The sequence below is a fragment of the Capsicum annuum genome, chromosome 1 (genome assembly GCF_002878395.1).
Source record: "Capsicum annuum cultivar UCD-10X-F1 chromosome 1, UCD10Xv1.1, whole genome shotgun sequence".
NCBI lineage: Eukaryota > Viridiplantae > Streptophyta > Magnoliopsida > Solanales > Solanaceae > Capsicum > Capsicum annuum.
The window spans coordinates 139,071,997-139,099,175 of NC_061111.1; the positions used below are offsets into that span (position 1 = coordinate 139,071,997).

A 27,179-nucleotide genomic window follows, 5' to 3' on the forward strand; every position below is an offset into this window, starting at 1 on the left:
GAGAATTGAATATATTTATTTATATTTTTTATTAAAAATTATTATTTTTATATATTAAAATGCAAGAATAATTTATATTCATTAATTATCAGAATAATTTATATTCATTAGTTATCAGCGGACTTGACTGAAGTCAATTCTAGATCATAAGCTTTCAATTTCCCAACAAACTACTTCAAATTAATTTGAATGCCTTGAAACCAACTCAAAGGTGCTACTGACCTGAAATTTCAGAGCTAGCAGTACGAGGAATCTTCATACGAACTCAAATTCTTCAAATGTTGACCAAAGTTAGTCCTACTAACTTTAAAACCGTCCAAAATGAAAAACACACATAAAACACAATCAACCACCTCAGGAACCGTGTCACCCACTTCCGCAAATTTCAAATATTCTGGTCACATTCGCAATAGTCCGATTGCGTACGCAAAGAGGTACCCAGACTCAACCCGTCACACCCTATTTGCTTCTACGCGATCGTAGTTAAGGACTTATTATCCTTTGTGATCACAATTAAAAAGTCATGAACGCAAAGGCCAACTGAGCCCTGCACCAACAAGAAGGAAACAAGAAATTTTCCATATAGACCCTCGAAATTTGTTTAGGACCTCATGGCAAATCAACCATGCTACTAGATTGAAATTGATATTCCGAACTTAATGAAATCATCAAATTCACGAACAGAGATCATTATCAGCGGACGCGGACATTCACTGAAGTCAACTTTAAGTCATAAATTTTCAATTTTCCAACAAACTACTCCAAATTAATCCAAACGCCGCAAAACCTAAATCAAAAGTGCTACCAACCTAAAAAATGACACTTCGAATCTAGCAATATGAGTAATCTTCATACAACCTCCAAATCTTCAAATGTCGACCAAAGTCAATCCTACTAACTTCAAAACCGTCCAAAACGAAAAATCACATAAAACACAACCAATCACCTCACCTCGAAATCACGTCACCCACTCCCCAAACCCCATACAACTATGAAGAGAAATAAAATGGTCAAAACACGTCAAAAGTCAAAATTCAAAACTTACAATAGCTTTTACCCCAGTCCCATCCATGAAAAATTAATTTTCAAGAAAAACAAATGTGTTAGAATTTGATTTTGGAATAACTTCATGGTGGTGACACAAGATTATATTTTAACTGGAAAAACCATCTGCTTTTCGAACTGCAGAAACAATTACATTGTTGCTCTAGAAAACAAAACAAATGTTTTCAACGCCCAACATTTTCTTTCAGGAGCATTCTTTTCAACAATAACATGTGCCTCTGACGCATCGAATGTACTAGTAAGAAGATTTCCTTGAACTTGAACAATGCTTGCAGGTCTGTAACATTTTTATAGAAAAGGAAGTTGGGTACCACAAATGGAAACAAAAAGTAAAAAAAGGAGAGTTGCAACAGCTATATAGGGAATAGGATGGTTACATAGTCTATTATCAATATGAATAGTCCCTGTAACAATATTTCTCTTCTTTTTTTTCAAACTGTTGTCAGATTACGACAACAGATTCTTTCACAAGCACAACAATAGACTATGTAACACTGCATACTAACACTGCCTTGATCTATTAGATTAGCGATTCTCTCTTTCAGGACACCTATAAGCTTCAAATGATCTGTATAGTTTATACCAACAATATAATGAGAAGGAAGGCCAAAATGAGCCTTTACCTTGGAGTACCCATACATTATTTCGAATCAACTTCCAGATATTTATCTTGTATGCAACAACAGGAGGTCTGGCTTTTCCACAAACTTTTTCCAGTCATTGCAGAACCTTGCAACTGTTGCTCCATCAAGAACTCTATGATCTGCACCTACATTAATCTGAAAAGAAAAAAACCATCCCATATGAGATACTGAAACATAACTCACCCTGGTTTTGATGCATTGCTCGACATGTTGCTGATTATAGAAATGGATGAAGGATGCCTCGTGAAGGTCTTTAAATCTCTACATACCGTCATGACTGATGCAGGATATATATTCCCATCTTCAGCAAAGTGTGGAATTTTCTGGATCCGGCCCATTCCTATGATGGCAACTTCAGGTGAATTTATGAGCGGACAACCAAACTTTCCACCAATTCCTCCAATATTGCTTAGAGTAATAGTTCCCCCTGATATATCATCAGGACTAAGCTTGTTTATCTTAGCAAATTTCTGTAGTCGTGACAGTTCCTTTGTTATCTGTAGCAGAAAGCATATATCCCGTTAACAACTCAACTCAAAAGGAAGCACACACATGCATTTGGTAGTATATAAGATATATACACATAAAAGATGAGAGGAATAGATCTTGGAGGGGGAAGGTTCCATTCTGAGAATATATAGTCTAAGTTTTCCCAGCCTCCTTTCACACTATGGTAAGACAAATCAGACACGTAAAAGTGGATACAGGTTATTTGAATTGAATGAAACGAGCAAAATCCTAGGAGAAATAGTGTCAGCAAGGAAAGAAAAAGGGAGGAGAAAAGGGAAAAGACCAAGTGCTGGGCCACATCAGTCAAAAAAATTCTTAGCCATACTTTCACAGTATGGAAAGAATCAGATGCAGAATGTATGTATAGGTTGATAGTGTGGAAGAGAACGAGCGAGATACCGCATCAAATTCATCTTCTAGCTACTGTATTCCAATTTCCAACGTCACCGAAAAGAGAAGCACTTTTCTAATCATTTTCATTACAAAATGAATCTTTATCAACTCAAAATTGTTATATTTTGAGCTGAGCAAAATCTATGCAGGACCAAGTGCCCACATCTGGGTCTCTCTCCCTATCATTACTTCATTCTCTCTTTACTTAACATCAGACTGTTCATATCTGGAACTATTCCTTCCTCCTCAAAGGTAATGTACATTTAACAACTTGCTTATACAGTCTAATGAGAGGAGTTGCAATTTTTAATATGTAACACCAAATTGACTCAAGGATAATACAAAAAAGTATAAATAAACTAAGCCGGTGGAATAATCGAGTTGAGGGCAAGCTGGCTAAGCTTTGGCGGGTAAAGTTACTCGTATCTGTGTTGGTGGTAGGTAGCGGTACCAGTGAATTAGTCTAGGTGCGTGTGAGCAGGCCCGGGCACCACCATCATAAAAAAAAGAAATAAATTAGCCAAGCTCCACTGACTTTAAATCCTCCTCTATTGGTTTCTCCATAATATCTCTCAACAATTTCTCTATATTGTTCAGCTCAAACTACACACTCTTCTTTATATTTCTTGATTTTCAATAATAACATACACTCTCCGACTCTCATAAAGGAGAAGGTTGTACCCGCATCACATGAATATTAAATTAATACTCGCACACGAGAATCTACAGAGTACCAAGGAACTTCTACACTTCTTCCTCAGTAGTCTCAGCCTATACATCAGTCAAGTGTACATGTGTTAGGTTCTCATCTTAATAATGTTTTAATAGTCACGTCAAACTAGGATTTGATAAATAAAATATATGCTTAATAGACTATATCAAGCAACGTAGAGATGTAACTATATGAGAGGAAAGCAATAGATAGAAATACCATATTTAAGTACAAAATAAACTATGTCAATATTTGAATTCACTGGGGTAACAGCTGCCAACTAACCTCCAAGATTGAGAGAGACTGAACATTTTTTATGTTTGGTACAACCAAACCATTTGGAGTAGCCATTGCTATTCCGATGTTGTGAGACCCTAGATTTGGGGAAGAAACAGTACCATTAATAGGGATGAAGAATGTGTAAATCAAGAAAAGAAATGCTGTATCAGCAACAACGACAACAAACCCAGTATATCCCCACTTAGTGGGGTCTGGGGAGGGTAGAATGTACGCAGTCCATACCACTACCTCCAAAGAAGTAGAGAGGCTGTTTCCGATAAACCCCCGGCTCAAGACAAAGGACCATAGTCAAACGTCGCAAGCATAAATGCTGTATCAGCATCTAATACAAAATCTATAATTGTCAATGTGGTCACTAATCAAGTAGAGAGGCTGTTTCCGATAAACCCCCGGCTCAAGACAAAGGACCATAGTCAAACGTCGCAAGCATAAATGCTGTATCAGCATATAATACAAAATCTATAATTGTCAATGTGGTCACTAATCATATGAAGAAATGGAAATATTATACGCAGATAACACAAAATCTATAATTGTCAATATGGTCACCAATCATGTAAAGCAAGCTATATTTACTATGTTGATGAGCAGGGGAACATTTAAAATTTAATAATTAGAATTTTGCATTTGATATACCTTTTAGGATGATCTCGTAGGATTCCTCATTGAAGCGACTATGCGAGCTATATTTACTATATTGATGAGCAGGGGAACATTTAAAATTGGATAATTAGAATTTTGCATTTGATATACCTTTTAGGATGACCTCGTAGGATTCCTCATTGAAGCGACTATTTAGCATGGGATGTGTAGTTAAAGCCATCGAAAGTGATTTTATGAGGACAGGAAGGAAAGTATGCTTGATCTCCGGATCAGAATTCTCATTCTGGAATGATGTTTTGAGCTCCACAAGTGCATCACAATTCATCTCTTCGACATAATAGAAATGTGGAATTTTGGCAGCTAATGTCATTGACTTAACCATTGCACGCTGGTATCCCCTGTAGGCTCAAGACAGAAATCCATGAGTTTTTAACAACAATATACCCAGTGTAGGGTACGGGGAGGGTACACAGACCTTATCCCTGCCTCATTGAGGTAGAGAGGCTGTTTCCTAAAGACCCTCGGCTCAAGTGCAACAAATCAAAGTACTCAAGGATAAGAATACTATAGATATCCACGAGTATATGCATCTAATTTTGCCAGCATAAATTGTTCATGCATTTCAAACTGATGGAGAACTACTTGCAATGTAAGAAATATATTTAAGCATCTTAAAAAATAGGAAGAGTTGTGAGATGCTTTCGACAGACACTAGGAAAATGTTCTATAATATGGATTACTCGGAAACTGATAGAAATCTATAGCCAACTCATTTGGAACTCCTACTGCCCCATTAAAGTTCGTTGAATCTAGAGACTGAGTGACAAACAAGCAGTAACACATTCTTTTTTAGGCTATAATTTCAGTTCTTTATTGTGGCAATATACTTCTCAATTTTGCAACACACGCTTGAAGAAACTTGTTCGAATCACACGCTTCCTATCAATAAAATTTTTGTTCAGAGAATTCTCCCACTAATGGAAGTCACGCCCCATCTGTAGTCAGAAATCTCCAGTAACGTATAGAAACAGCAACGTAAGCAAGTCCGAGTTCTCCTTATGGCAGTAACTAACCTTAGCTGAAGTGTCTTATCTTCATATCCCCCTCCAATGAGAGGTGAAACCTCTGAAAGTTTTTGTAGTGCACATGCCGGTGCTTCAATTAGTCCTTTTTGCATTGCGTAATTTATAACGTCCTCTTTAAGTATCCTTCCATCTTTCCCAGTTGCAGGTACATCATTTATGTCCAAACCATACTGCTTTGCAAGGTTGCGAATAGCAGGTGTGGATGACACTCCACCGATCTTGGGTTTTCCAGGCACAGAGCTGATGTCACTTGAGCCACTGCAATCAGATTCCAGGGATGTCATTTTTTCTGACGCATCAGAAGTTTCAATGGGATCTGGAATTTCATCAATGCCAATCTTCAAAAGTGTTTCTCCAACCTACAAAATTTGGTACAGGAGATGATCTAGTTCTTAAACATCTTTGGAACTTCTACAGCTATACATAAGGCTGTTGAAGCATGATATACCAGGTGATGATGTGGAAGTTCTCAATTCAAAATAATTCGAGGAGACAAATTGAACGCTAAGGTATAGTTCTCAATTTTTTCTTACAAGCATAGTTCCAAAGTGCACAACCAAAAAGCTAGTTTTCTAGATGGCCTGATAATTTGAAAAGTCAGCCATTCTCCATGTCCTCCGCTCATAAATTTGAGGGTATCTTTAAATAGATAAAAGTTATTCTTTCCCCTCTTCGACAGTAAAATAAACGGAATTTGATCGTGAATTCCCACTTCAAGATGTCATATTGTATGTCATCATTAAGGCGCAGTTAAATAAACAAATCCTGGTGTTGTACCTTTACGATGTCACCAGGAACATGAAGAATTTGAGAAATTTTTCCCTTGTAACGACTTGTTATTTCAATCGTTGCCTTGTCACTTTGAACTTCACAAAGAGGTTGGAATTCTTCAACCAGGTCCCCCTGCCCCAAAAAAAAAAAAGTATCGGAGTGAATTCTATTCATAGATTACATGGTATTACAAGTAACTTATGAACTAATCGGGCGAAAGTCAGCAAAATAACAAGAGGAGATGGAAGAGGAGAAAATAAACCCAAATACACGGAAGGGGAAAGAAGTAGGTAGTTCCAAGTCTTTTTCTTGTATACAAAGCATATGGATTTTACTGCTGGAATACTATGATGTTATAGTCCTGATTAATAAAACGAACAGAGGGCTAACAGAAATTTTTAAACAAGAATCCATCACACCTAACTCATCCCACCAAACTGTAGACGGAAAAAAGAGGCAGAACCTGGACAGAGAATTTTAGCCAAGAATCCAGCATACCCATACGATCAAATAACAAATAAAAACTGTTAGAATATGAGTAGAAATAGGAATAGTACATAAAGAAATCCTACTTGGAAAAGGATTGTACTATAGTGTCTATAAATAGGGTCTCGATGTAATTATGTAAACACACAATTCAATAATATTTTTCTTCATTAAATCTCACATGGTATCAGAGCATTGGTGAGAAACATCATAAGAAAAAAAATAACTCAGTCACTGTGCGTCAATTTCGGTGACTGATTTGTGTCATATTTTATTTTGTGGGTTGTGTGAAAAATACAACACCACCAAGAGGATCAGAAAGATTAGGCGACAAAAACCCAACCAAAACCGCCGGAATATTCCCATCCACGCGCCAGCCGGAATCCTGAAATTCCGGCGAGATCCATTTACGCGCCGGTGCGTGACACCATCTCCGGTCGAATTTTTTAGTTGTTCTTTTTCCGTTGGGATTGCCGATCTATTCCGACGCCGACCACTTATTTTCAGATTCCGTCAAGTATTTTGAAATTTCGATCGCCGGAACCTAAATTCCGGCGACTTCATTTTTTTTTTTTTTGGTAACTATTTTCAGATTCCACAACTGTTTCTTGGGGTTTTCAAGTCAAATTACCAAGATGTCTTTTGGGCATGATATTTTTGGCTCCAAAAATATAGGAATTGGAAGTTCAAGTCCAATGATCACTTCCGAACATTTAATGGGAAGTTCAAATTATTTAGCCTGGGCTTCCTCGGTTGAGTTGTGGTGCAAAGGTCAAGGTGTCCAAGATCACTTAAAGAACAAGGCTAGTTTGGTAGATGAAAAGGCAAAATCTAGCGTGGAAGATACAAAAGCTAAAGAGCAATGGGAGAAAGTTGACGCTCAATTATGTAGTCTCTTATGGCAATCTATTGAGTCCAAGTTGATGCCCCTGTTTCGTCCATTCCAGAAGTGTTATTTAGTTTGGAAAAAGGCTCTTGCTTTATATACTAATGACATATCTCGTTTTTATGATGTGATATCTCGAATGACCAACTTGAAGAAACAAGGATGTGATGTCTACTTACTTGGGGCAAGTACAAGCAGTCATGGAAGAATTTGACACATTGATGCCCGTCACTGCGGATGTGGAAAAACAACAAGAGCACAGACAGATGTTGTTTTTAGTTCTTACACTTGTTGGACTTTCTACTGACCATGTTATTGTACGTGATCAGATTTTAGCTAGTCCTACGGTTCCTACAATTGATGAGTTATTCTCTCAGCTGCTTCGTCTTGCCGTGCCTCTCAGTCACAAAGTAGTTTCAGCACCCACTGTTGACTCTTCTATTCTTGCATCTCAAACCATAGAAAAACGAACATATCAGCCTATGGAAAAGCAGTGAGGAAGGAGGTCATTCTGGAAAATCTCGATCGAAATGTAGTTATTGTCATAAAGTTAGACACACTCAGGATATATGTCATAGTTTGCATGGTCCACCACCCAGTTATGATCCTATTGTTGTAAAGGAATATAATGAGTTCCTTCGGAATCGAGCAAGTAAGCAGACATCTTCACAGCCTAATCAAACATCCAATAATGCTCATATTGCCCAAACAGAATATGATGAGTTCCTTCAGTATCGAGCAAGTAAGCAGACATCTCCACAAGTAGCCTCAGTTGCCCAGCCTAATGCTTCTCTTGCTAGTAATACTTTTGCTTGTGTTTCACAATCTAGTACTCTTGGATCATGGGTTGTGGACTCAAGTGCTTCTGATCATATTTCTGGTAACAAATCACTTTTGTCTGATATTGTTTATTCACAATCTCTTCCTGCTATTACTTTAGCCAATGGAATCCGAACAAAACCAAAAGGAATTAGACAAGCCAAACCCCTATCTTTTGTCACACTAGACTCTGTTCTTTATGTCCTTGGTTGTCTTTTTAATCTTGCATCTGGTAGTTGTTTGACACATGCCCTTAATTGTAGCATAACTTTTTTTGATGACGTTTTTCTAATGCAGGACCGCAGTACGGGACAGACGATTGGCACAGGACATTAATCACAAGGCCTTTACCATCTTACCTCTTCAAATTCCTTCACAGCATGCTCCTTTACAGACCCCCAAACCTAATTCACAAACGATTAGGACATCCGAGTCTATCCAGGCTACAAAATATGGTGTCTAGTTTGTCTAGTTTATCCACATTAGATTGTGAGTCATGTCAACTCGGGAAACACACCCGTGCTGCTTTCCCACGTAGTCTTAGAGTTGTACAGAGTCTATTTTCTCATTAGTACATACTGATGTTTGGGGTCCTAGTAGAGTCAGTTCACCCTTAGGTTTTCGTTATTTTGTTAGTTTCATTGATGATTTTTCAAGATTTACTTGGGTTTTCCTAATGAAAGATCGTTCTGAGATATTTTCCATATTCAAAAGTTTTTGTGCTGAGATACAAACTCAATTTGGTGTTTCTATTCGTACTTTTCGTAGTGATAATGCCTTAGAATACTTATCCTCTCAGTTTCAGGAGTTTATGACTCATTAAGGAATTGTTCACCAGACATCTTGTCCGTATACCCCTCAACAAAATAGTATAGCAGAAAGAAAAAATAGGCATCTTCTTGAGACTGCTCGTACTCTTCTCATTGAATCTCATGTTCCGCTGCAATTTTGGGGCGATGCTGTTCTCACATTTTGTTATCTAATTAATAAAATGCCATCATCTTCCATTCTGAATAAAGTTGCCCATTCTATATTGTTTCCACAGTTACATCTCTACTCTGTCCCCCTTCGTGCCTTTGGGAGCACATGCTTTGTTCATAACCTAGCCCCTCGTGCTCTCAAGTGTGTCTTCCTGGTTACTCTCGAGTTCAAAAAGGGTATCGTTGTTATTCACCGAATCTTCGTCGCTAGTTTATGTTCATCGATGTCACTTTTTTTTAATCTCGACCTTACTATATATCTTCTGATCATCCTGATATCTCTGAGATTTTACCTGTATCTCCAGTCTTACCCGCACCATCCTTAGTCTAACCCGTATCTCTAGACTTACCCGAACCAACCTTTAAGGAATCAACGGTTACTTCTACGTCTCCTGCTGCAGTGCCCCCACTTCTGACTTATCATCGTCATCTGCGTCCACTATTAGTCCCAGATGATTCATGTCATGCGTCGGATGCTGCTCTTACTGCGGACTTGCCTTCTCCTAGCCAATCAGTTGCACTTCAAAAAGGTATGTGTTCCACTCATAATGCTAACCCACACTATACTTTCTTGAGTTATCATCGTTTATCATCACCCCATTATGCTTTTGTATCATCTTTGTCCTCTATTTCCATCCATAAGACTATAGGTGAAGCACTTTCTCATTCAAGATAGAAGCAGGCTATAATAGATGATATGTCTGCTTTACATGCGAGTGGTACTTGGGAGCTTGTTTCCCTTCCAGCAAGTAAATCTACTGTTGGTTGCCGTGGGGTTTATGCAGTCAAAGTTGGTCCAGACGGTCAGGCTGATCAGCTTAAGCTCCCCTTGTTGCCAAAGGATACACGCAAATATTTGGGCTTGATTATAGTGACACTTTCACTTCGGTGGCTAAAATAGCATCTGTCCGTTTTTTTCTATCCATTGTTGTCGTTCGTCATTGGCCTCTTTATCAGTTGGATATTAAGAATGTTTTTCTGCATGGTGCTCTTGAGGAAGTAGTCTATATGGAGCAACCACCTAGTTTTGTTGCTCGGGAGGAGTCTAGTAGCCTTGTATGTCGATTGCGGTCCTAGTAGAGTCAGTTCACCCTTAGGTTTTCGTTATTTTGTTAGTTTCATTGATGATTTTTAAAGATGTACTTGGATTTTCTTAATGAAAGGTCGTTCTGAGATATTTTCCATATTCAAAAGTTTTTGTGCTGAGATACAAACTCAATTTGGTGTTTCTATTCGTACTTTTCGTAGTAATAATGCCTTAGAATAGTTATCCTCTCAGTTTCAGGAGTTTATGACTCATCAAGGAATTGTTCACCAGACATCTTGTCCGTATACCCCTCAACAAAATGGTATAGCAGAAAGGAAAAATAGGCATCTTCTTGAGACTGCTCGCACTCTTCTCATTAAATCTCATGTTCAGCTGCAATTTTGGGGCGATGCAGTTCTCACATCTTGTTATCTAATTAATAGAATGTCATCATCTTTCATTCAGAATAAAGTTGCCCATTCTATATTGTGTACACAGTTACATCTCTACTCTGTCCCCCCTCGTGCCTTTGGGAGCACATGCTTTGTTCATAACCTAGCCCCTGAAAAGAATAAATTAGCCCCTCGTGCTCTCAAGTGTGTCTTTCTTGGTTACTCTCGAGTTCAAAAAAGGTATCGTTGTTATTCACCGAATCTTCGTCGCTACTTTATGTCTGTCGATGTCATTTTTTTTGAATCTCGACCTTACTATATATCTTCTGATCATCCTGATATCTCTGAGATTTTACCTATATCTCCAGTCTTACCCGCATCATTCTTAGTCTAACCCGTATCTCCACACTTACCCAAACCAACCTTTAAGGAATCAACGGTTACTTCTACGTCTCCTGCTGTAGTGCCCCCACTTCTGACTTACCATCGTCGTCCGCGTCCACCATTAGGTCTAGATGATTCATATCATGCGTCGGATGCTGCTCCTACTACGGACTTGCCTTCTCCTAGCCAATTAGTTGCACTTCAAAAAGGTATGTGTTCCACTCGTAATGCTAACCCACACTATACTTTCTTGAGTTATCATCGTTTATCATCACCCCATTATGCTTTTGTATCATTTTTGTCCTCTATTTCCATCCCTAAGACTATAGGTGAAGCACTTTCTTATTCAGGATGGAAGCAGGCTATGATAGATAAGATGTCTGCTTTACATGCGAGTGGTACTTAGGAGCTTGTATCCCTTCCTGCAGGTAAATCTACTGTTGGTTGTCATTGGGTTTATGCAGTCAAAGTTGGTCCAGACGGTCAGGTTGATTGGCTTAAGGCTCCCCTTGTTGCCAAAGGATACACGCAAATATTTGGGCTTGATTATAGTGACACTTTCACTTCGGTGGCTAAAATAGCATCTGTTTGTCTTTTTCTATCCATTGTTGTCGTTTGTCATTGGCCTCCTTATCAGTTGGATATTAAGAATGCTTTTCTGCATGATGATCTTGAGGAAGAAATCTATATGGAGCAACTACCTGGTTTTGTTGCTCGGGAGAAGTCTAGTAGCCTTGTATGTCGATTGCGGTCTTAGTAGAGTCAGTTCACCCTTAGGTTTTCATTATTTTGTTAGTTTCATTGATGATTTTTCAAGATTTACTTGGGTTTTCTTAATGAAAGATCGTTCTGAGATATTTTTCATATTCAAAATTTTTTGTGCTGAGATACAAACTCAATTTGGTGTTTCTATTCGTACTTTTCGTAGTGATAATGCCTTAGAATACTTATCCTCTCAGTTTCAGGAGTTTATGACTCATTAAGGAATTGTTCACCAAACACTTGTCCATATTCCCCTCAACAAAATGGTATAGGAGAAAGGAAAAATAGGCATCTTCTTGAGACTGCTCGCACTCTTCTCACTGAATCTCATGTTCCGCTGCAATTTTGGGGCGATGCAGTTCTCACATCTTGTTATCTAAATAATAGAATGCCATCATCTTCCATTCAGAATAAAGTTGCCCATTCTATATTGTTACGACAGTTACATCTCTACTCTGTCCCCCTCATGCCTTTGGGAGCACATGCTTTGTTCATAACCTAGCCCCTGAAAAAGATAAATTAGCCCCTCGTGCTCTCAAGTGTGTCTTCCTTGGTTACTCTCGAGTTCAAAAAGGGTATCGTTGTTATTCACCGAATCTTCGTCGCTACTTTATCTTCGTCGATGTCACTTTTTTGGAATCTCGACCTTACTATATATCTTCTGATCATCCGAATATTTCTAAGATTTTACCCGTATCTCCAGTCTTACCCGCACCATCCTTAGTCTAACCCGTATCTCCAGACTTACCTGAACCAATCTTTAAGGAATCAACGGTTACTTCTACATCTCCTGCTGTAATGCCCCCACTTCTACTTATCATCGTCGTCCGCGTCCACCATTAGTCCCAGATGATTCATGTCATGCATCGGATGCTGCTCCTACTGCGGACTTACCTTCTCCTAGTCAATCAGTTACACTTCAAAAAGGTATGTGTTCCACTCGTAATGCTAACCCACACTATACTTTCTTGAGTTATCATCGTTTATCATCACCCCATTATGCTTTTGTATCATCTTTGTCCTCTATTTCCATCCCTAAGACTATAGGTGAAGCACTTTCTCATTCAAGATAGAAGCAGGCTATGATAGATGAGATGTCTGCTTTACATGCGAGTGGTACTTAGGAGCTTGTTTCCCTTCTTGCAGGTAAATCTACTGTTGGTTGCCGTTGAGTTTATGCAGTCAAAGTTGGTCAGACAGTCAGGTTGATCGGCTTAAGGCTCCACCTTTTTGCCAAAGGATACACGCAAATATTTGGGCTTGATTATAGTGACACTTTCACTTCGGTGGCTAAAATAGCATCTGTCCATCTCTTTCTATCCATTGTTGTCGTTCGTCATTGGCCTCTTTATCAGTTGGCTATTAAGAATGCTTTTCTGCATGGTGATCTTGAGAAAGAAGTCTATATGGAGCAACCACCTGGTTTTGTTGCTCGGGGGGAGTCTAGTAGCCTTGTATGTCGATTGCGCAAGTCACTCTATGGTCTGAAATAGTCTCCTCGAGCTTGGTTTGGAAAATTCAACACAGCAATTCAGCATTTTAGCATGATTCGTAGTGGAGCTGATCACTCAATGTTTTATCAACATTCTCAACCAAATTTGTGTATTTATCTGGTGGTTTATGTTGATGATATTGTTATCACCGGCAATGATGAAGATGGTATCACTAAATTGAAGCAACATCTCTTTCAGCATTTTCAGACCAAAGACCTCGGCAGAATGAAATATTTTCTACGTATTAAGGTTACTCTGTCCAGATCAGGTATTGTTATTTCTCAACGCAAGTATGCCTTAGACATTCTTGGGGAGACAGGAATGATGGGATGTAGACCCATTGACACTCCTATGGATCCAAATGCTAAACTTCTACCAGGATGGGGGAGCCACTTAGTGATCCTGAAAGGTATAGGCGGTTGGTTGGAAAGTTGAATTATTTCACCGTGACTAGACCTGACATATCCTTTCTTGTGAGTGTTGTAAGTCAATTTATGACTTCCCCTGTGATAGTTATTGGGATACAATTGTTCGTATTCTGCGATATATAAAGTCAGCTCCAGTTAAAGGACTACTCTTTGAGAATCGAGGTCACGAGCATATCATTGGATACACAGATGTTGATTGGGCAAGATCACCCTCTGATAGACGTTCTACCTCCGGATATTGTGTTTTAGTAGGAGGTAATTTGGTGTCTTGAAAGAGTAAGAAACAGAGTGTGGTTGCTCGATCTAGTGCAGAAGCAGAATATCGAGCAATGGTTGTAGCAACTTGTGAGCTAGTTTGGATCAAACAGTTGCTAAGAGAATTAAAATTTGGAGAAACCGGTAAGATAGAACTTGTGTGTGATAATCAAGCAGCCCTTCATATCGCATCAAATCCAGTGTTTCATGAAAGGACTAAACACATAGAGATTGTTTGTCACTTTGTCAGAGAAAAGATACTCTCAAGAGATATTGTTACAAAATTTGTGAAGTCAAGTGATCAACTTGCAGATATCTTCACCAAGTCCCTCACCGGTCCTCGTATTAATTACATTTGTAACAAGCTAGGTACATATGATTTGTATGCACCAGCTTGAGGGGGAGTGTTAGAATATGAGTAGAAATATGAATAGTACATAAAGAAATCCTACTTGGAAAAGGATTGAACTATAGTGTCTATAAATAGGGTCTCGATGTAATTATGTAAACACACAATTCAATAGTATTTTTCTTCATTAAATCTCACAAAAAACAATAGATGTATTTAATTGATAGCTTCTAACAAGAGAAGATTACAAGCACCAACTAATGGCCAAAATCATGAGGTGCAAATTATCAAATTGATAAGTTTTCTGTATGAGTATGGGCACAGACATGCATGTAAATAGTACTTCAAAGTATAATTGGCTTTAAATTCCTCCATTCAAGGGGAAAAAGCTAACTCACCTCACATCAAGTTAAAACTATAAAACAAAGTCAACCAATTGGGCGCCTAACAGAGCTGAAAAAACATTTAGTAAAGGAGAAAAAGTAAAGGGTGAAATACCCTATATATTTACAATAAGCATCCACTAACCTCCTGAACAAACCATTTGAGAAGTTCACATTCAGCAATACCTTCACCTGTTTGTGCCAGAGGTATATCAATTACCCCGCCAGCAGGGAGATCTATTGCAGCTTGAGTTGTAAAACTACACCCTCTTAGAGTAAATGAAACATTTGGCTGCAAACAGAAATTGGAACAAACAATTTGTAAAAACAACAGAATAACCAGATTTGTGCTACAGAGAAAATAACTTCTCGAAACATATTGCAAAAAAACTGCATTGAGAAATTCTGATAATTTAAGAAGAACTGATGTAAAACAGACAGATCATGTAAAAGAAAGAAAACAAGTGAGCATTCTTTTAAGAGAATGAACAAATTCCATGATCTGATTAACTTTGGTTAATGCTATTACTAAACTACTAGTGATCCTTAATATTAACACCAGCGGATGAAAAGACACACTCTTAAAAATGTCATCAAGTGTCAGATCCTCCAAAATCACACTACTTTTAAAGGATCCGGCATGAGTGCAACAATATTTTGGGAGTGTCCGAGCAACATAGCTATTCTGACACTGATTCCAAATAACCCCGTCCAATGTGGCACCTTTTAGATTTAGAAATTCAAACAAGTCTATCTTTGACCACATTTTTTTCATATATCTTTTAAATATGTGGAATTGTCAAGCATTGTTGCTCATAGTACTTTTTACATAGTTCCAAAGAAATAGATTTTGTTTAAATTGAAAATTCCATGCCCGATTCACGGTCCAAATTAAACTTATTGACTCACAAATCCGAACTGTCCTACACAAAATGGGACAGAGGAGTAGTTTTTTCTGGGAATTAGTTGAACAGATGAAAAGTCCAAAAATCCTACATTACATCCACATCACAATCTGCTTTATCATCATGATATTCCCATATCCAATAATGTGGGGAGAAAGGAAAAACGAAAAGAAAAAAAAAAAAAAAAAAAAAAGCAAAACAAAAGGCCTGGAAGAATACCATTTGAATATTCAGTTTGACAAGATCAACTAAAGTAGCACACATCACATCATTCAGATTCTAATATTAAAGCAAAGTACTCTGACATACAAATAGTTGTTAAAGGCAAATAAATACACTCAGTTACCTTATTATATGAGCAAAACGCTGTCGTACTGTTTCTAAAAAAGTGAAGTTGAGATTGAATTCTCTTGCCACTACTACCACTACATACAGTAGCAGCAGGCGTCAACGGAGCAACAGAAGACTGAAACCACCGGCAAATGCTCTGCCGGACCACGGAATTCCGGAGTTTACTCTGATAAATTTTCCGGCAAATCATGGTAATTGAATTGGTGAGACTGTTTTTGGGATTCAATTATTTATTGGGTCGGAAAATCAAGAAAACACGAGCCTTGATAAAATATGAACGTGGACAACTATTGTGTGCTGTCCTATGATTTCTTTTACGTTGACCCAAAAACCAACTCAAATTTTGCTTTTAAATATTTTTCAGAAACTTCTCAACATGATTTTTGCTTCAGAAACGAGAGGTTGTTACTGCACTGACCAACTTTTATAAGCAACTCCTACCATACTAATCTTTGGGATTTACACAATTCATAATGTATTTCAGTTTATCTGATAATGTTTTGTTATTATTTCAACTAGTATAAGTATTCGCACGATGCACGAAATATTTTTTGTAACAATATTATTAAAAAAACACTAACTTATTCTTTTAAACTAATAAATTATTTAAAAATTTTAATTATATCATATTAATATATTTTAAATTGAGTATAAAATGCTAAAAATAATTGTTAATAGTGAAATTACTAATCATAATCGCAATTATTTTAAATATTGTTATATGAAAAGGATGAAATTACTTTTCTTATATAACAATGTTCCGTTGCTGATTTTTAAAAATAATTAATATAAAATATTAAATAATTAGTATTATTTTGAAGCTGAACTTTTACATTTATATTTTTAACTAATTAAGATACGTGATTACATTTTCTTTCATTTTAATTTTTAATTTTTTGGTCTATCGATTCAAAATCAACGGCTAACGGGACTAAAAATAATTAATTTTTCTAATTCAAAATTTTTTATTCCAAATTTAAAAATTTACCACTCTCAATTAAAAATCCATGTACATACAATTTATAATATTGCTCATTATAAAAAAAATGTATAAAACTTTGTTTCTACTGCTACCTCCGCCCCACCCAACCAAACACCAAAATTTACCTTCACCGTCCCGCTTTAGCCCCGCACTCTATTTCTACTCCGTAAAATTTCTACTCAAACTAAATCGATAAATTTAAGATAAAGTATGAAAGATAATTTAAAATTCTTTTAAAAATATAATTATAAATATGATATTTGATTACTCTTCTTTTGACTCTTCAAACACTTAAAATTATTTGATCATAGTTTTCAATTAAAATATTATACAGTTTATTAAATGATGTGGAAGCAAATTTTCTTACTTAAATTTGCTTATCCTATAATTTATCTTTAGGTGACTTTTCATTGTTTATTCTATAATTTATATTTAGGTATGTAACTGAGATTAAAAAAATAATTAATTTTAATAATAAATAATATAAATAATTAAAAAGCTAAATAAGCATGACAACATACCTTGATAGTTATTTATTTATAGAAATTTGATGAGCAATATTATCTATAAATTTTTTTATTCACTTTTGTAAATTGCATACAAAAAAATATAAATTAAACATAATTCACAAAGATTTTTTTATTAAAATATTAAGAGTATTCTTAACTGTATTTTTGAATTAAATGACTCAAACAATATTCATTTTGGCAACAAGAAATCGCGTAATTGATAAAGACCTAATAAATATTTTTTGAAAATTTTAAGTTTATTTAAAGGTGAACAATTATATAAAAGATAAAAAGAAAGTAAATATTTAGAAACATTCATAACTACACAACTAATTTTCAAATAAAGTAAAAAAAAAAAAAAAAGATATAAAAACTTGTATTTTGTTGTTACAAATAAAAAGTCTATTTTTTTGGTGCAAATTTGTGTATAAAATAGTTAGTTAGTCTTGCCTTTAATAGAACTCCTACAAAAGGTATATTTGAAGTTTAAAACTCCTACAAAAGGTATATTTGAAATTTAAAACTCCCACAAAAGAATAGAATTTTGTAACCACCTTAAAATTGTTTAGTATTAAATATAAATTTTCAATGTTAAGCTTACAATTGATTTCTTAAAATCATTAAAATATAAAAATTTTGCTAATTAACTCAAATTTAAATATAGATATATTTTAAGATTAAAGTTTTCAAGAGCGAAAGAGAATATTTTAAACATTATTCGTTAAATAAAATAAAGAAGTGAAACTTTTTGAGATTATAGGATCTTATTATTTTAAACATTATTCGTTAAATAAAATAAAGAAGTGAAACTTTTTGAGATTATAGGATCTTATTATTTCTATTGAATTTGAATAGCTTCTAATTTAATTCAGATTATAAAAGGATGCTATTACTATTATTATGCTATGGCAATAATGTTCATCTTACATCATAATCGTCTAAACTAATTCACATAATATAATATAATATAAAAGCATGCATATGCGCGAACACACACACAAAAAAAAAAAAAAAAAAAAGCTAATTTGATGTTTGGTAAAATTTGTAGTTGCTTAAAATAAGTTGATTTTGGCCTATTTTAAGCCAAAATGTAGAAGCACCCACTTACCAGCTTTTTTTTTTAGAACTTATAATTTATTTTAGTTGACCAAGTAAATTACCTTTGTGTCCCTAGCAATTATACCTTATTCCAATTTTACCCAGCCCTAATTCACTCTTCCAACACCCAGTTGGTTTAACCAGATTGAAGTTTTGGGCAGTAGATGCAGGTGTCGGAGAAAACCTCAAACTCGACTGAATTCTTCTGTAAGTTTCTCTTTTCTTGATTCTACTATTTATCGATTTAATTTGTCAATGTGGTTATTTAAAGATTTATGAGCATAACTTTTGTTATTGATGTTTACAAATCTGATGAAATTCATGTTAATTGTTTTCCATCATGCGTTTCTTTACATGGGTTATCCTTAATTTCTGCTCCTGATTTGTTTGCTCCCCTAACACATATGTTTATATCGAATTGAGATGACTTATTACCCGTTGTCGATGTAATATTCCTCCGTCCCAAATTGAGATGACATATTAAGAAAAATAATTAATAACATGCCTAATTTACTATAGTACCATCCCAAATTATGATGCATTAATGAGAAATGATGAAGAAGATCAGCTCAAAATGGTAGGAAGCAGCAGTAGATCGTGTAGAATTGATTGTTTGTTGAGATTACTGCAACTTTCCATATAATATATCATGAAACATAAAATGTGGAATACCAGCAAATCATAATACCACGAAATATAAAATGTGAAATAAATAGGTTGATTAGCCTCGCTTTGATTAAAAAAAACACCTTATTAATATATAATTATATTTTTCAAACACAAACATTCAACACTTTAAACTCTTAAAAAAAATATTTTTAGTGCACAAATTAATAGTCATTCATGAAAATATATTTTTAATATATATATATATATATATATATATATATATATATTAATTTGAATCATTTTAGCTATAAAAATTAATAATAATCAACTTTATATATTATAACAGATATAAGGGTATTTCAGTCATTTTAACAAAAAAAAGTGCTTAAAAGCATTATTTACCAAACACATCAATAACTTTTTTTAAGTTTCAGCACTTTTATCCAAACACTTAACTGCTTATTTTTAAAATAAGTTCAGCACTTTCAAAAGCACTTAAATTCAACCGCTTTTTTTCAGCTTATCCAAACGGACTCTAAATCGATCAAGCCAAAGGTCAAAAATTTTATTATCAAAATTAGTATATGACAAATGAAAAAACTGAGATTCAAGCAAATAACCTAGACAATCACCAAAAAAAAAAACTGTGAGCAAATAAATGAAATTATTTTTATAAAAAAATATAAAAAATTTAGAATATATTTATATAACGATATCAAAGAAGAATAAGAGGAACTAATCATTGCTATAAATTTTTATATATGCAGAGACATCAAAACTAAAAGTAATTTTCAAAAATAAACAACAAACTGACCTTCGGTGTATGCAACAACATAGTATAAAGAATGTAAAGAAAGATTAATTAGTACTTTTGTGAATGAAACGATCACAAAATATTCTCTCAAGATAATAAAATTTGAATTTAAAAATAATTAACAATAAATAGAGAAGAAGAAAGCTTATACTGACATATGTGTCACTGAAGGTATGTATATATAAAAAGTTGGATATTCATGCATACTAAAATTACGTTCAAATTCAAATTTGAATGTTGATAACAATTTGTTAGAAGCATAAGATTCTAAAATGTCATGATTATCTTATAGTTTACATATTTTGGCTTTGCAAAAGAAAATATATTTCAAATTAATAATATCAATTAGGAGTTTTCTATAATAAAAATAAATAAAATAAATAAAATATTTAAAATTAATGATATTGATTGTAAAATATTAGTATTAACTTATTTTAACATTTTCATATGTTTTCCCTTTTTTTTTTTCTCTTTAATGATTTTTATTAAAAAGTAAATTAATTTGTTTTAAATCTTATATAATACTTCTCTATTATTATTATTATTATTATTATTATTATTATTATTATTATATCCCATGTATTGCTACTTGATCTACTATTTTTTTCCTTAGTAAACTTCTACTAATTATTATTATTATTATTATTATTATTATTATTATTATTTCGGTTAATATTTTATTTTTATTGAATATTTGAATATATTTTAAATTATATTTGAAAGGGATAAGCTTATGTTCCTAATTTCAAGCTAATGATAATTTTATAAATAAAATCAATATTTTTAAATACAAATATCTTATATTTTAATTCAAATTTTTTATTACAATGTTTATAACCTTGTCCTAAAAACTGTCATGTGGCTTTCTATCATGCTGCCATGTGGCATCTTATCTTCTTTTAGTTTTGCTTTTATATATACTAGTATGGGTAGCGCGATGTGCGGAATATTTTTAAATATAAATCATTAGAAATGTTATTTTATTAATTTGAAATATCAAATTAACATTTATTGTATAACATTAATATATTTTAAATTAATTAAGAAATATTAAATATATTTTATAATAAATAATTTATAAAATTACATAGTTCAGTTAATTTAGTTGAACTATGTATTTTCCCTTTGCTACCGCCGCGTCAGCCCCACCCGTCCTCAACCCTCTCAACATCTGCCTCCACACAGTCCCATAATTAAATCATATGCAAAATATAAGGAATCATATAATTCGATTGTTAATATTGACTTTTATTATCTTATCAAATTGCTTAATATAATTATCAAGTGGTTTTCTTGTTAATATAAAATTATATATTTATTTTATTTAATCATATTTTTCTATTTTTCTTCAATATAAAATGTATGGATAGTAATTTGTCTGTTATCTAATTTCTTTGTTGAATTTTTTAATTTAATTTCTTCATTTTATTCTCAAAGTTAATTCAAAATCCTTATCCCTCATCCCAACCCTCAATATTTGTAAAAACAATTACTGCATTTTAATTATTTTCTCTAGAATACATTGAATTTATTTTTTTTGTTACATTTCATAAGCAGTTTATCTTTTTCTCTTACTTTTCAAACTATAGGATACTGAATTTTTATCTAGGTTATTTGAGAAAATTGAAGAATAGGTGTCTTTTAAGTCTTGAATGAAGGATTGGTGACATTGACCAACAGATAGGGTCAAACATTATTAGGAAACTTGATCAAGTTAAGTGTGGACTTGATTAATATTTTTAAAACTTTCTAATCTTTTCAAAAATACAAATCAACCTAACCCACACCCTCTTCAATCCAAATCAACCACTCTCTCCTCTCTCTCGATAGCTTATCTCAACTCTTTCCCAACCAATAGTTCTATAAAAATTTCTCCCTTCAACCCCCGATGAAAAATAGTTGGGCTTCGAGTTTCCCTCTTTAATTCAATCAACCTGTCTCTCATTCGTCTCTCGACAGCTTCTCTGAACTCTCTCCCAACCAACTATTCTCCAAATTTCTCATTTCAATCCTCGACGACTTCAATATCCGACTACAAATAGTTGGTCTTCGAGTTCCTTTTCGACTTCAATCGACGTGACAGCCTTGCTCTCCGACCACAATAGCTTCGAATTCTTCATTAGTCCTTTTCTTCTTTCACAGGTAAAAATTTATGGGCTTTTTAGTTTTGAAGAAAACGAGGAACTTGAGCCAACATTTTTTATAGTATTGGTTAACAATTTCAATATTTATTGCACTAATTTAAAATGCGGTCGGAATAAAATCCTAATTTCTGGTATTTCGTTTCTTCTCTTTTCGAAGTGAATTATGATATTTTGTTGTTTGTTGCATTTTTTGAAGTTTGATTTTTATTGTTTGTGTTTATAAAAATAAAAGGATAATTTGGTTTGATTTGTTTTGTTCTTGTTCTTGGTAAAAATGGTAAAATTGCTGTTTTTTATTTAACAAAATCGTGCTATTGTTTCCTCCGATAGATTACCCATCTGGTGCAACATATTAACCATCTGATGTAATAGATTTACCATATGATGCAATAGATCAACCATATGATGCACCAGAGGAACCATAAAATTACAATTCTGATGCAACAGATTAATAATCTGATTCAACAACTTTACCATATGTTGCAACAGATTAAGCTTCAGATAAAAAATTTGATGCAACTAATTAACCATCTGGTGCAATGGAAGAACCATCAGATTAATGATCTGATGCAATAGATGAACCTCCTGTTGGATAAAATCCTACCAACTCTTCCTATAGGAAAAGTCCAAGACTTGATTTTTCCAATTGATCATTCATCTGCCGCGATAGAAGACCCTATGTTAGAAGAAATCTAAACAATATTGACCATTGATAAATGTTTCAACAAATCACTCATGTGTTGTAACAGATGTCTGACCTGTTGCATAGACCATTCATTTTTCTCAACAGATGAGTTATATATTTCGTATTGTTGCAACAGATTACTCAACCGTTGCTACGAATTATTTAACTGTTCCAACAGATCACTCATATGTTGCAACAGATGATGTCACAATAATTGTGTGATCAGTTGAATAGACCATTCATCTATCTTAAAAGATGAGTGGTATGTTTTGTATTGTTGTAACAGATTACTCATCCGCTACAATAGTTTGATTATATGCTGCAACAGATCGGTGATCTATTGCAACTGTTATTTTACTGTTTTGCTTATTTGATTTATTGTTATCTGTTTTTAACGATGCATTAATCAAAAATAATATATTATTTTATGTTTCTGTTAATTTTAGATAATATGGTTCCCAAAAGAATAGAAACCGAATCAAGTCCAAGTAAAGGAACAAGTGAAGCAGCTAGGCTACATCCACCACTCTATGAGCTTGCTTTACTAGCGTTATCTCAATCAGGAGCAGAATATGATAAACACGGTGAGGAGGAATATTTCAAAAGAGATTATGCAGATGCTAATAGCCCTTCCACCGAAGAGCTGGTCAAAACCTTCAGCATTATCGTTATCTTATGAGAATGCAGTGCGATGATGCCGCAGATTTAACAGGTGATTTCATGGTTAAGTCAGCCATGAGAAAATCTTTCGATGCCTTCAGAAAAATACTTTGAGAATAAAAATTGGATGCTTATTTTAGGGACAACTGCTTTGGGAAATATCTTGATTTGTCGGAGGACAACAATGCTCGTTTCCAAATGAAAATGGTATATGAACTTCTCAAGCGTAGGTTTATGTATGAAAACAAAGATAAGATGGATGAGGTGTGGATAAATTACTGTGGCATGCCTGTTTGTTTTGGTTGGAAGGAGTTTGTCATAGTTACTGTACTAAAATGTTATCCTCCTTCTCAAGTTATACCAATTTTAACCCAAAAAAAAACACCCTACACACCTAAAAAGGTAAAGGCAAGTCGTGTGATCGTGATGATCTGGTGTTCCTTTTTGGTCCAAGCTTCAAAAATAAAAATTTGATAGAAGTGTTAAAAGGTAAAGGACTTTTAAAGAAGCACAAACAGTCATTGTGCTTGGTTTGGTTTGTACATAATATTCTTTGGGCGAGAGACGTTAACAACAGTATAATCCTCGGTTTAATAAAGCTCTCTAAGGATCTTAAGGTGTTTAACAGCTATCCATGGGGGTATAAAAGCTTCAAAATGACTGTCAAATATTTGTTGACTCTGTTAGCGCCAAAGACAGTCAACTTATATGGCTTCCCATGGGATTTCATGGTAAATGTTTCTTTCTTCTATTATGATATCATTTATTTTTTTCGCTCAATAATGATTTTAATTTATTGGTGTTATTTTATAGGCTTGGGCGTTTGAAGTCATTCCTTATTTGAGACAACAAGTGAACTACTAGGAAGGAGTTTCCTGTCCAAGAATCTTGAGATGGTTGTCGGCCAAAACTGATAAAAATGCAAAATTTCTTGATCTCTTCAACCCTCCGAAGGATGCAATAAGTATAATTATAATTAATTTTTCTTTTAATTAATGTATTTTTTGAATGACCTAATCATCATTCTAATATATGTAATGATTTATGTTAAAATGTGCATCCGTCACTAGTTCCGACCAATCGAGAGTTGAAGATGCCATTTTTTCTTACTTTATGGTCTGTGCAAATTTTATCGAACTCTAAGGTCATCGACAAAATAAAAATAGAATTGTTTGGAGCAACAACCATTACAAGAAAAATAATTTTGGAGGGTGGGCTTGTTGTTGTTGATGGAGCTGTTGGTGATGGTAGTGGTTCTGCTGTTGGTGCTAATGATGCTTCTCTTACAGTATTTAAAGTAAACCATTATGAGTATGATCATACTGGTTATACAGATTTTTCCTCTCCCAGCGAATGTTCTGCATGCAAATGTCAAGACTGCAGGGCGAAACATGATATAGTGATTAATGCTATTAAGGCATTAACTGCTTCTACAAAGGAATTGACATCTAAGAGAGGTCTTATTATATCAAAGAGGATTTTATTTCCATCTATTCCATTAGAGATTAGGGCTAAAAGGAGAAGGAGAGTGATTTCCAAGGCATTATCAAGCATCCAAAAAAGCAAAATTACAACTTCTCTGTCTGCGTGTTGCACTGAGCAACGTACAATGTCCAAAGGAGAGCAGCACGAGCTAAAGAAGGTAAATATATTATATGTCTTCCAACTGACAAAACAAACAGACACATATCTATTTCAATAGATAACACATTTGCTGAAAATTATCAAACAGATATATACATCTGTTGCAACAGTTGACTAACCTGTTGCACCAGATACTTTATTTGGTGCAACATAGTCTAGTCTATTTTATCAAATCAAACAGCTCTTCGTACAACTTTTATTTGTACCAACAGACAGCCTATCTGCTATAACAGATGATTCATATATTATAACAGATGGTTCATCCATTAGAAATTATCACACAAGGTCTTCTTTATGTAGAAATTTATCCCAACAGTTGATTCATTATTGCAACAGAAATATAATATGTTTGGGATAATTTAAAATGGGAGGAAGACCTGTTTGATTTGCTAGAAGAGATGAGTTATCCTTTTCCATTTTGTTGTATCTCTGTGATTAGCATTGACCAATTCTGGCTTTCTAGGTGGATGTAGAAGAAGCTACTGCTGAATAGTATTAACAATATGCTACTCTTTTTATGGAAATACGGAGAACATAAAGCGCAAAAACCATACGCAAGCGACAATGAAGATCCACGACGAGCAAAGCTGAATTTCATAGCACCGGATGAAGAACAACTTGTCCATACTGAGTAGATCTTTATAGCTTAAGCCTGTCAAAGCAATCCTTGGCAGTATACTTAAATTGTTGTTGATGTATTTTTTGAGATCTGTACCCATAATAATTTTTTTACATTTTATTTATTCGTTGACTTATTTCAACTAATTTATGAAGGCTTCGATTTATTTTATTTTGTCTACGAATTTTATTTATTCCTTAGATTTGAACTTATTAATTGAAAAGGAATACAAGATTCAAATATTACAACAGATAATGTATCAGTTGCAACAGATGACACATCTATTGAAAAATTCAAACAGATTTAAACATATATTGCAACAGGTAGGTGATCTGTTGGAATTTATCAAACAGGTCTTTTCACTGTTGCAACAGATGGACTTTAGATAAAAACATTAAGATAATACAACAAATGACACATCTATTGAAAAAGAAAACAGATTTAGACATATGTTGCAATAGATGGACTTTATTTGTTGCAACAGACGAAACATCTATTGGAATAATCGAATAGATTTATACATATGTTGCAACAGGTAGGTTATCTATTGGAATTTATTAAACATGTCTTCCCACTGTTGTAACAGATGGACTTTAGATAAAAACATCAAGATAATGCAACAGATGACCAACCTATTGCAACAGATAAAATATATGTCAGAACAGGTAGGATAACTGTTACAACGGATGGAGAATCTGTTGCATTATAAAAATTCAACTTTTGTTGGACATAAAAAATTACCACAACGTGTAAAAAGGTTAAAGTGAATTGAAATAAAAAAGGTGCAACCCATCGATGGTGTTCAGTTGAAACACCTAAAATAAAATAGGCATCAAGTAGACATGTTCATTTTAAACACGTAAAATAAAATAGGCATCAAATGTGTTAGTGTCAGTCCTGGCACATTTCGTTGACTTGCCGTCACTTGGCCCCCAACGGTCATTCCCCCCCATTGTCTTATATATTCATCTTCCTCCTAAAATTTAATCCTAAATTTCCAAATCTTTTTCTTCGTCATCATCTTCTTTTATCTATCCAAATTCTTCAAATTATTACTTTCATTTTTTCCAACTGACCTTGACAATGTCGAGCGCATCTTCCACTGTTTTTTGTGATAAAGATTTTTGATATTGTAAGTGCGGGCATAAAGCTCTGTTAAAGATTTCTTGGACTCAATAAAATCCGGGTCGTAGGTTTTTTACTTGTAAGATTTCAAAGGTAATATTTTTTTATTTAATTAATTGATTAATTATTGACTTGTAATTATTTTGTAATTGTGTTCTCTTTTTTTTATAGAAATTGGGTGGATGCGATTACTTTGATTGGTATGAAGAATGACACCCTTCACAAGCAAATCGTGTAATCTGGGTTTGTTGAACAAAGTCAAGGCTTCTGAAGAGAAACAAAATCGAGCAAGAAGATACTACATTTT

The 27,179-nt window shown here is 34.2% G+C and overlaps 1 protein-coding gene across 1 annotated transcript; it reads right to left on the reverse strand.

The window, feature by feature from the left end:
- Positions 1-1,730: 1,730 nt before the first annotated feature.
- LOC107879803 (lipoamide acyltransferase component of branched-chain alpha-keto acid dehydrogenase complex, mitochondrial) lies at positions 1,731-16,173 on the reverse strand. The gene is made up of 8 exons (NM_001325125.1): positions 15,979-16,173; positions 14,873-15,019; positions 6,090-6,215; positions 5,301-5,671; positions 4,378-4,625; positions 3,610-3,698; positions 1,979-2,206; positions 1,731-1,844 (listed from the first exon to the last, which is right to left on the reverse strand). Exons 1-8 carry the CDS (start codon positions 16,171-16,173, stop codon positions 1,731-1,733), a joined length of 1,518 nt encoding a protein of 505 aa, NP_001312054.1.
- Positions 16,174-27,179: the final 11,006 nt, after the last annotated feature.

Coding starts and splice junctions, on each gene's coding strand:
- LOC107879803 (NM_001325125.1), bottom strand. CDS start 16,173: ATGATTTGCCGGAAAATTTATCAGAGTAAACTCCGGAATTCCGTGGTC. Junction 3,699..4,377: donor CTACGAGGTCATCCTAAAAG/GTATATCAAATG, acceptor CCCCAAATCTAG/GGTCTCACAACATCGGAATA. Junction 1,845..1,978: donor ATCCTGCATCAGTCATGACG/GTATGTAGAGAT, acceptor TTTTCTTTTCAG/ATTAATGTAGGTGCAGATCA.